Raw genomic sequence first — 11,341 nt, forward strand, 5'->3', positions numbered from 1 at the left:
AATTCCTATTCTGGACATTATGGTTATTTATTAGACAAATTTCATTCCCTAGATATGTTCTAGTTTAGAGTCCTCGTACGATGACTTTCGAATTTTGCGAATTTTGTAATAGTTAGAACTTCCGCATTTACTTCAGTATTTTTATGGCATGGCTTATTTTGATTATCTTATGCTTGAATGAGTAATAACTAACTAATATAGTTAATATAAAAACAGACTTGAATGAATAGATGACTTATGTATTGGTTCGCCCACTAAGAGTTAGTGTGGGTGCCAGTTTGGCGGGTTGGGTCGTGACACTACTATGTATCTATTTTGCATCGTCTAAAACAACATCTTGGGTAATCCTTAAAGAAGGTATCTCTACTTCTGCGGGTACCACAGCTTCTGAACCATAGACCAACATATGGGGAGTTGCTCTTGTAGATGTTCTAGCCGTCGTACGGTAACCAAGCAAAGCATATGGCAACTTTGCATGCCACTGCCTTTGACTGTCTGTTATCTTCCTCAGGATCTTCTTGATGTTCTTATTTGCTGCCTTGACAGCTCCATTCATCTGCGGTCGATAAGATGTGGAATTTCGGTGAGCAATCCTAAATTTTTCACAAGTCTCTCTCATAAGATCGCTATTGAGATTGGTTGCATTATCTGTGACAATTGACTCTGGAATCCCAAATCGGCAGACTATATTGTTGCGAACAAAATCTGCTGCCACCTTCTTTGTTACTGCCTTGTACGTTGAAGCTTCGACCCATTTGGTGAAATAATCGATAGCCACCAAGATGGAACGATGTCCATTTGATGTAGGGGGTTCGATAGGTCCGATCACATCTATGCCCCAAGAGGTAAATGACCAAGGGGAACCCATAACATTGAGCTCGTTTTGGGAAACTCGAATGAAATCTCTGTGAACCTGACATTGATGGAAAGTTTGTACATAGCGAATGCTGTCTCTTTCCATAGTCATCCAAAAGTATCCCACTATCAGAATCTTCTTTGCCAAAGTGAATCCGTTCATGTGGGATCCACATGTTCCTGCGTGTACTTCTTCTAACAACCTTGTCTCCTATGCGGCATCCACACATCTTAAAAATCCGAGGTCTGAAGTTCTCTTATACAGGATTTGTCCATTGAGGAAGAAGTGATTTTCGATTCTCCTTAAGGTTCGCTTCTGTTTGTTAGTAGCATTTTCTGGATATTCTCTTGTTTCGAGCAACTTCTTAATGTCGTAGTACCATGGCTGGTCGTCCAATCCCTCGTCGACATGAAAACATTACGCTTGCTGGTCGTGTATTTCTACCTTGATAGGGTCGATGTAATTCTTGTCTGAATGTTGGATCCTTGATGACAATGTCGCAGGGCATCAACGAACTCATTTTTTATTCGAGGGACATGCTTGAAGTCAATCTCCTTGAATTGCTTGCACAACTCCTTTAAGTAGTGTAAGTATGGAAGGATTTGACACTCTTGGTGGTCCATTCTCCTAGGACCTGACGAACTAATAGGTCAGAAACGCCTATTACCAAAAGTTCCTTGATGTTCATATCAATCGATATCCTAAGCTCGAGGATGCAAGCTTCGTGTTCTGCCATATTGTTCGTGCTGGGAAATCTGATCTTTGCTGAGATAGGGTAGTGCTGACCTATCTCGAAAACCAAAATTGCTCCTATTCTAACTCCTTTGAAATTTGACGCTCCGTCAAAGAACATTCTCTATCCTGAATAAGGCTTTGAAATATCTTCCCCTGCGAATCGTACTTTCTCATCAGGAAAATAGGTTGTAAGCAGCTTGCATTCATTGTCTACAGGTTTCTATGCAAGGTGATCCGCCAAGGCTTGTCCTTTGATGGCCTTCTGAGTTATGTACACGATATCAAACTCACTTAACAAGATTCGCCATTTTACTAATTTCCCGGTGGGCATCGACTTTTGGAAGATGTATTTGAGTGGATCCATCCTTGAGATCAAGTACGTGGTGTACACAGATAGGTAGTGCCTCAACTTTTGTGCGATCCAAGTCAAAGCACAGCATGTGAGTTCCAACAAAGTGTACCTTGCCTCGTACGGTGTGAATTTCTTGCTTAGGTAGTAAATGGCTTGCTCATTTTTTCCTGTCTCATCGTATTGTCCCAACACACATCCGAGCGCACCATCCAATACAGACAAGTAGAGCAATAGCAGTTTTTCTGGTTCTGGCGGGACCAATACGGGCAGATTGGACAAGAACTCCTTGATTCTGTCGAAGGCCTTCTGACACTCTTCTATCAATTCTGTGGCAACATCTTTCTTCAGCAGGTTAAATATAGGTTCACAAATCACCGTCGACTGTGTGATGAACCGACTAATCTAATTGAGCCTTCCAAGGAAACGCATTACGTCTTTCTTGCTCTTCGGGGGAGGCAAGTCTTGGATTGCCTTGATTTTTGAAGGATCCAACTCTATACCTTTTCTACTAACAATGAATCCCAATAATTTTCCAGCGGGAACTCCAAATGCACATTTTGCTGGATTCAACTTCAAGTTGTGCTTCTGCAATCATTCAAAGAACTTCTTTTGGTCAGTAAAATGATCTGAACTCCTTTGAGATTTGATAATGACATCATCCACGTAGATTTCGATCTCCTTATGAATCATGTCATGGAACAAAGTAGTCATGGCCCTCATGTAGGTTGCACCTGCATTCTTGAGGCCAAATGACATTACTTGGTAGTAGTACACTCCCCATGGAGTGGTAAACACCGTCTTTTATGCTTCATCCTCATGCATCAAAATCTGATGAAATCTTAAAAAGCAATATACAAATGACTGCAACTTATGTTTTGCACAATTATCGATGAGTATATGGATGTTCGGAAGAGGGAAGTCATCCTTAGGACTAGCTTTGTTGAGATTCCGATAATCCACACATATTTTGATTTTTCCGTCCTTCTTTGGCATGAGCACAATGTTGGCCAACCAGGAAGGGTAGTTTGTAATCCTCACGACATTTGCTTCAATCTGCTTAGTGACCTCCTGTTACACCTTGGAAAATTTCCCGTTAGCGTACAGTGAATAACCTAGCGAAGGGCGTGACGTATACGATGATTTGATAAGTAAGAGATGGTATTTGATGATTCCAATTTAGATTCAAAGACATTTAACGAAAAGGAAGAAGGATTATCAAGGAAAGCAAAGGATATATTGTGCGTCGGGTAAGCATGACGAGCGACAAATTAATGATGGAATAATTACGTCTTAGAGAAGAGTGATAACGTCCCTTAGATTGGTATTGAGGTGTTAAACAGGTGTTAAGAAGGTTCCATAAGGATTGGAGATCAAACGAGTCGACGAGAACGAAATCGGAACAACTGGGCATTATACGGACCAACATACTGGCCGTATAAATTATACTGGCCATATGTTAGGCCATATAATTGGCTAAGAGAGGCACCATTCACTGGACCAAACATACGGCCACACATACGGTTCGTATGAAATGTACGGACCGTATGTTGGTCCGTATAAGTTGGTCGGGACAGATTTTGAGAAATGATATAAAGACCCCTCTCTCATTAATTCATTTCATTTTCCACTCTCCACACTTCAAGAAACCTCTAGAACATTCTCCATCATTCATCCACAAGAAATAAATGGAAAACCATGATCAACTACACCAAATCCATGAAAACAAGTGTATGAAACCTAGCAAAAGTTCATCTACACTAAGAAATCTCAAGGAAAGTGAGTTAGGGTTTTGGTGCAAGAAGAGAAGTTCCATTCAAGGGTTGTTTATCCATCATCCAAGGTGAGTTTTATGATCATTCCTTGTTCTTTAAGGTGTTGAAAGTTGAAAAAACTTGAATTGTAGAAAAATATAGGAAATGAGTCACAAAGATGAAAGCAATGAAGTTCTTGAGTTGTAGTTGAAATGAATCATGACTATTGAGACGTTGTAGTTATAAGTGTGTTATAAATGACATGTAGAACATGGGTTAAGCATTAAACATGAGAGACCATAATAGTGAACTATGACCATGATTATGGAGACATCTAAGGGAAATTGTGAAATATGGATAAGGTGGATGAATGATGATTGTTGCTTATAATATGGTGAATGTGATTATAGATGGTTGGGAGTTGATATACTATATGAGAAAAGTTGTATAAACAAAGGAGATGCTGCCCAATCTTTCCTAGAAATAGTAATGATATTTAAGTAATCGATTGGCTAACGTTCATACGACTTCTCTTGAAGGTAGAAACCCGAATATTGAAGAGGAACGATCAAGCGGTGGAATAGCTAAAGGAAAAGGTATGTAAGACTAGTCCCTTCTTTCTAAGGCATGAATCCTATAGTATGATGTCCCCTCCTTCTTCATGATTTTTCCTACGTATCAAAAACTATGAGTCTATGATTATAAAGAGTATCACGAGATAAAGAAAAGAGACACGTTACGAGTATGACGATATTGATGATGAGTCTAAGTCTAGGAGTCCTAAAGCTCATGAACGACATTCCTATGAAGATGGAAATCCTTATACGATTCTTATGATATTATTTCCCTACATTTCCATGGCTTCCTTATATTCTGGAACTAAGAGCTTATGTCATAAATGGACACGTGAGATGAGGATAAGAGACATGTTATGAGCACGATAATGAAGATGATAAGCTTAAGTCTAAAGATTCTAGAGTTCATGGTATAATGTTTATACAAAGCTAACGACATTAACTATGATCTATTAGTGATGATTGATGTATACACTCGCCTTATATACCAATACCTTCAAGGTGAGACAGACTACCTATGAATGCTCTATAATGTAATCGGGGGTTCTCGACATTACGTCACCCCGACATTGTTATAGATTGTCCATAAGCCTTAATGCATGTCCTATGACCAATGTTCCGAGAAATTTAGAGTCTATGTTCATAGAGGATTTCATATGAGATAAAGGTAAGAGATATGTTATAGAAACGATAATGGTAATGATGAGCTTAAGCCTAAAGATTATAAAGACTATCATACGATACTTATACGAAATTCACGTTACGAATATGATATGGTTTTCCATAGATTGTCTTTAAATTCAAATGTATGCCTTATAAAAGGTTACGATAAGCCCATATGATGTATGTGATGGTAATGATGATGATGAAAAATACCGAGTCTTGTTATGATGTATGTGATATGGTCGAGCCACTACGTGGCCGAATACGAAAGACATGTATGTGATATTGTCGAGCCACTATGTGGCCGAATACGGATATTGTCGAGCCACTACGTGGCCGAATACGGATAATGTCGAGCCATTACGTGGCCGAATACGGATAATATTTATGTGTATGAGCAGATACGGTACTACGGTGATGAATTATATGACATAATGATGTATACGCTATGATGATTCATGTACGACGATTGTATATATATGATGTATGTATGAACTGTATTCATCCTTAAAGGTCGCGCAGGTTTTGCCTTCACCTTATGACTTATGATTTCTCTATCATGTTTATTTCATTCATGCCTTACATACTCAGTACAATATTCGTACTGACGTCCGTTTTCTTTGGACGCTGTGTTCATGCCCACAGGTAGACAAGAAGACGGCGCAGACCTGTAGGAGCTATCAATAGATTGCAGGGGCACTCCATTATTCCGGAGGTGCTAATCGGGTTTATACTTTTGTGTATATAAATATGTATATGTATTTGGGCACGACGGGTTCTTGTCCCGTCCATATGTCTAGAACTCTAGTAGAGGCTCGTAGATACGTATGGGTGGGTAGTATGGTCTCACGATGCTACTTTGGTGTATATGTTATTATTTTGATAACCGAAGGGCGTATGTATATAACATCAATTATGTTTTCAAATGAAAAATAATTGTCTTATGATTATGAGTTTATGAATGGTAAAATAAATGCATGATGAATATGGCGAGTAAGGAAATGAGTGGTGCTCGGTGGTTAGCCCCGGGTACCCGTCACGGCCCCTAGTCGGATCGTGACACCTCCTCTTTGATTGTTAAACTCAAATTGAGCTTGAACTTCCTTGGATTTTGCTCGATCGGCGGGCGGGCAGGATCAGTTGGTAGCCTATGAGAGACGAGGTTGGTGCTCAACTCGGGCATGTCGTCATAGGACCAAGAAAATAAGTCGACATATTGCTTAAGCAATTCTACCAATTCTTGCTTCCGTTCAGCTTCTAAGTGTATGCTGATCCGAGTTTCCTTCGCTGGTAATTCGGTTCTTAAGTTAATTACCTCAATTTCATCCAAGTTCAGCTTCTTTTGATTCTCTCAATCTCTTGCGAAAGATTCTCAGGCATCATACTTTCATCGTATTCCTCGTAATCTTGTTCGCCGTTTGTATGTCATAATTGTAGAATGGATATTTTTATTAGTTTGAGTGCTGAAAAAGAAAAACGAGTATAAGTAAGATATGATATTTTTAATAGAAAAATAGAAATGCATTTTCATTAAAGAAGCATTCAATGATTTTAAAGAAAGAGGGGGATGACTAAAGATCACGGGCATGATTCAAGCCTCTATTGATCATGTTATTTCAAAACAAACTACAATTCCACACTACCAAGGCTCCCGGCCAACCAAGGATGGGCTGACAATCTAATTCTGCAAGATCTCTCCTAGTTCGGCATCACGAATAGTCAGTGTCTCGGCATTTGGTTCAGTCTCTCCACAACACTTCATCGACCTCTGGCACAATCATCTGACTCTAGAGAGGAACTTGCTCTGGCATAAAGATTCACTTGATGCTGCTAGTTTCTCCAAACATAAGCTCATACCCGATCCCAAAAGTACCTGTCTGCTGCTTCAGCTGGATTAGTTCAGTTATGCCATCAGATTTTGGGCCTAACCCAGACTTTTCCTGGTAATCGTACTTCAACATCTCTCATGCTACCATCTTTACTGCGCTCGACATCTTCATTTCATCAGATCCTACCGTCTTACCTATTTTTACAGCTTGCATAATTTCCACAGCATGAAAGGTAGCTCCATCTAATTCTCCCATTTCTTGAATGACCGGGATAGAGTGCTCAGAGTAGACGAGGTGACTAGAGTGTTCACAATAGATTAGGTGACTAAGTTCCCCCTGAACTACGATTTTCTCTCAACCCCATTCTAATTTCAAACATTGATGCAAAGTGGAAGGAACGACTCCAACCATGTGGACCCATGGCCTTCCTAATAACAGGTTGTAAGTTGACGATATGTCCATCACTTGGAAAAGGATCAGGAACTCCACGGGCCCGATCTGCAAATATAGACATATATTTCCAATGACACTCCTTTGTGTCTCGTCAAAAGCTCAGACCTTCATACGACTTTCTTTCATTTCTCCTGTGTCTATCTTCAAATTTCTTAAAGTGTTAAGAGGGAAAATGCTACACCCGTAACCTCATCAACAAGTACCCTGGATGCAAACTCATCTCCGCACCTCACCGTGATGTGAAGTGCTTTGTTGTGTTATGTTCCTTCTGGTGGGAGCTCATCAACCCGAAAAGAAATCTTGTTTGCTTCAACCGTCTGCCCGATTATTGCGGCTAGCATTTCGCTCGTCGTCTCATTCGGTATACTTTCTCCACTCAACACCTTAACTAAAATGTCCCTGTGGGCTTTAGAACTCATAAACAAAGACATGATCAATATTTGGGCAGGTGTTTTCTTCAACTGTTCTTTGATTGAATAATCTTTGGTTTGCATCTTCTTCCAGAATTTTGCTGCCTCAGCATTAGTAATGTTTCTCCTTTGACTGTGCTCTTTGCCTGAACTTTCTCTATTTGGATCCTCCGGGACATAATATCTTCCTAACCTTGTCATCCCATGGTGATTGCAATTTCTGCCATCTTAGCCTTCCCTTTCGATTGATAGTCCCATGGGACTACCTTAGAGTCATAATCGGGCTTTCTTACGATAACAACGGTCACCTCTGATCTCGATTGGTATGTCTGAATAGTTATAAGCGCTCTCAACTGTACCGTGATGATGGTAGCAGTTGGGGATGTTGCGACAAATGCCTTTGTGTTTCCAACGAGCACAAAGGTTCCCTCTAAGTCATATTCCTCATCAAATGATATCATAATAACCGACCGATTTCCATGACTTTGTAGCAGGTTGTTGTTCACATTCGGGGGCGTTGCAGTGTATTGAATTGCCCCACTCTTGATCAAAGCTTCAACCCGTTTTTTCAAACCAAAGCATTCCTCGGTGTAATGTCCCTGAATTCCCGAGTGATATGTGCACCGTTTGTTTCCATCAAAGTTTTGAGGAATTGGGTCAAGGATTCTTCCTTCAATTGGTTGCAACAATTATGCTGTACTCAACCTTTCAAATAACTACGTTAAAGGCTCGGCTATGGGGGTGTTGGTTTGGGTATTTCTGACTTCGAGAGTTGGGCGAGGTCTTGGGGCATATACTGGTCTATATTAGTATACGGCCGTTTAGATAGAGGTGTAAGGTGTTGGAGGGTTTTGGTAAGTGGGGGCTCGTGGTGGTTTGTAATGCAGTTAGTCGTTATAAACTGGGTACGAGACATAAGGGGTATGAGCAAAGATTTGGGGGTTTGGGGGGTATGGCCGAGATGACTCTCCTCGCCGGTAGTAAGGTGTGATATTAGATACGTCTCCCATCTTCTTCTTAATTCCACTAATGGAACCTGACTGTATGGCTTTTCTTGCGGCTTGCAGTGCAGCCATTGATTGAATCTTTCCGGACTTGATTCCTTCTTCCAAAAAGTCTCCTATTTTGACCAAATCGGCAAATTTTTGGCCCATCGATCCCATCTTCTTTTCAAACTAGGTGCCTTTCTAAGCTCGAATGAAATACATGCTGAGCTCTCTTTCGTCCAATGGGGGCAGAACTCAAGCAGCCTCAATTCTCCCATGTTTTGCGTAATCCTAGAATGATTCAGTTGCCTTTTTTTGTACGTTGCCCAAAGAAAACCTGTATGGTGTAATCTCAGTGTTGAATCCGAAGCGGGTCATCAAATCCCCCGCCATATCCTACCAGTCCCTCCACTTGCGAGGATCTTAGCGAGTATACCAAGTGAGCGCCTCTCCTGACAAACTTCGGATAAATAACGTCATACTCAATTTCTCATTCCTTCCCACTCCCACTAACTTGTTGCAGTAGGCCCTCAAATGTGCATGAGGATCACCTGTCCCATCGAAAATATCAAACTTGGGAGGTTTGTACCCTACCGACATGCCAACATCCGGGTGTATGCACAGATCATCGTAATCCAGACTCTCATTTCCCCGAGTGACTCGCATGCTTCTCATTTCCTGACTCCCGTGCTCTTTATTTTTTTTCTTAGACTATGCATCTGGCTAATGATTGATTCATCTTCTCTTATCTTGGCATCTCTCTCCATTTCTGCATACTGATCCACCTCGAACGGGACCCTAACTGTGATAGAAGCGGTATAGGTTGGAGCCACAGCTGCATATACCAGTGGCACGTGTTGCTTGTGGGAAGTGTCAACTTGTGCCCCAGGTATGTGCTGCACGGTTAGGTAAGTAGGTGCGGTAGCAGTCTGGGTTGGTAGTGGGTTTTGTGAAGCATGAGTATAGTCGGGGACGTAAGGGGTTTGTTTAGGCAGATTTGGTAAATTGCCGGGAGTGACTGGAGGTAGGTTGGAATAGGAAAGGGGTACTGAACGTGGATGTGTAGATGGAGGGAAGTGTTCCGGAACAGGCGAATCCAAGGACGGAAAGTGAGGTGGGTTTAGGAAGCTAGTCATAGTGAGACGGGTCAGGTCCCGAACTTGGTGCAGTTCTCCTCTTAGTTCGTTAAGTTGTAGCTTTAGCATAGAGATATCTTCTTCATCATTCAGATTAATCCTCTCTCTTGAGCTTTCTGGACTTCATTCATTATAGAAAGGTTAGCAGTTGGGTTGACTTCAATGGAAATAGTCATTTTTCCCTTAAACCTCAAATTGTAGTGTGATTCGGCCAGTTTGAAGATTAGCACAAATCAACCTCTGTTGGGGGGATAAAAACAAAATAAAAACAATGAAAAGAAAAGTTAGTCCGGGAAGCTTTAGCAAGAGCAGAGTAACACGTTTAATCAAGTAATTACGTCAAGTCGACGTGCAAACAAGCGCGTCCTAATTGTGGGGACTCTTTTTGCCAAAGGTAAACCTACGTTACACAAAAATTGATGATGATGATCCTTTTTTGACACACTCTGTGATTTTTTAGAACAAACATAACTTCCATTCCAATAAAAGGTAGCTCGAGAGCTTACAAGGGAAGGCCTATGATATCCCAAAAGATAAAAACACATGGGGAATGGCCATAAAGGCATAAAAAGGAATGGGTCGATGGAAATCTGAAATGAAAATGCCAAGGGTGGCCACGAGGGCGTGCAAAGGGATTGGGCCATACGACACTCTTTTTGAACGTAAAGAAAATAGTCTAGGGCCATGTCGGGTTGTCATTGTCATCCCCATCATATGCTGGATCATAATGAGCCCTGGGCTGTACTCAGGTTCTTCTTCTGTGTATGTCCCTATCTCCCAACCTGCCTCTGAATCATACTCGAATCTCTCCTCTATATCATATCCTGCAGGCCTATACTCGGATGACACCTCTGGTTCCTCCTCTGCATATCCTACTGGAGTATACTCAGGTGACTTCTCGGGATCCATCTCTATTACAGGATTTTGCTTTGGTTCCTATTCCGGATCTTCTTCTGGCTCCTCTTTCATTTCTTCGTCTGGCTCTGTCAGATCTTCTTCCGTATTCTTTTCTATCTCTTCTTTCGGATCTTCCTCTTCATCCACCAACTATATCATTTGGTTTACCAAACCTGGAACTACCTGCCTGTACATGGCGTTGTTGACATTCATTAGGGCAATATCTCAAATGTAAGCCAAGCAGCTACCGCGAAGTCTATGAACCCTTCGAATTCGTCATCGGTTGGCTGAAGTGCTAGGCCTACCACATTATACCAGGCATAGTACTTGGGTATGCACCAACTCTTATCACCCATACTAATTGTGATCATATTATTCCATTCTCGTTGCAGAATTCTCAGTCGCGCGGCTAGAGCCACCCTATCATAGCCATCTTCATGTAGCGCCATATGGGACCAGACAGGGACATCTTGTATAACTGCAAACTGCCTCAGGACTCTGAGAGGCGCATATGGCTGAATCCCGTCCAACCCAATCAACTCAATAAAGTACAGATTTGCAGTCCTTACCAAAGGTCTCCCTAACAGCCAAGGGTATTTCCACTAAATAGCATCTCCCGTGAGCTGAACCAAGAATGCGCGCCACTCCTTCTCTCCTATAGGTGCAGGCCAGTACCTCATTCTTTCTTCGTGGCTCCG

At 41.5% G+C, this 11,341-nt stretch overlaps 1 protein-coding gene across 1 annotated transcript; it reads right to left on the reverse strand.

Moving 5' to 3' along the window:
* Nucleotides 1-310: 310 nt before the first annotated feature.
* On the reverse strand, nucleotides 311-7,016 carry LOC132624294 (uncharacterized). The gene is made up of 4 exons (XM_060339098.1): nucleotides 6,906-7,016; nucleotides 2,376-2,528; nucleotides 2,160-2,285; nucleotides 311-913 (listed from the first exon to the last, which is right to left on the reverse strand). The coding sequence occupies exons 1-4, from the start codon at nucleotides 7,014-7,016 to the stop codon at nucleotides 311-313; spliced, it is 993 nt and encodes a 330-aa protein (XP_060195081.1).
* Between the last annotated feature and the right edge of the window lie 4,325 nt (nucleotides 7,017-11,341).

This window comes from Lycium barbarum, chromosome 12 (assembly GCF_019175385.1).
Source record: "Lycium barbarum isolate Lr01 chromosome 12, ASM1917538v2, whole genome shotgun sequence".
Taxonomy (NCBI): domain Eukaryota; kingdom Viridiplantae; phylum Streptophyta; class Magnoliopsida; order Solanales; family Solanaceae; genus Lycium; species Lycium barbarum.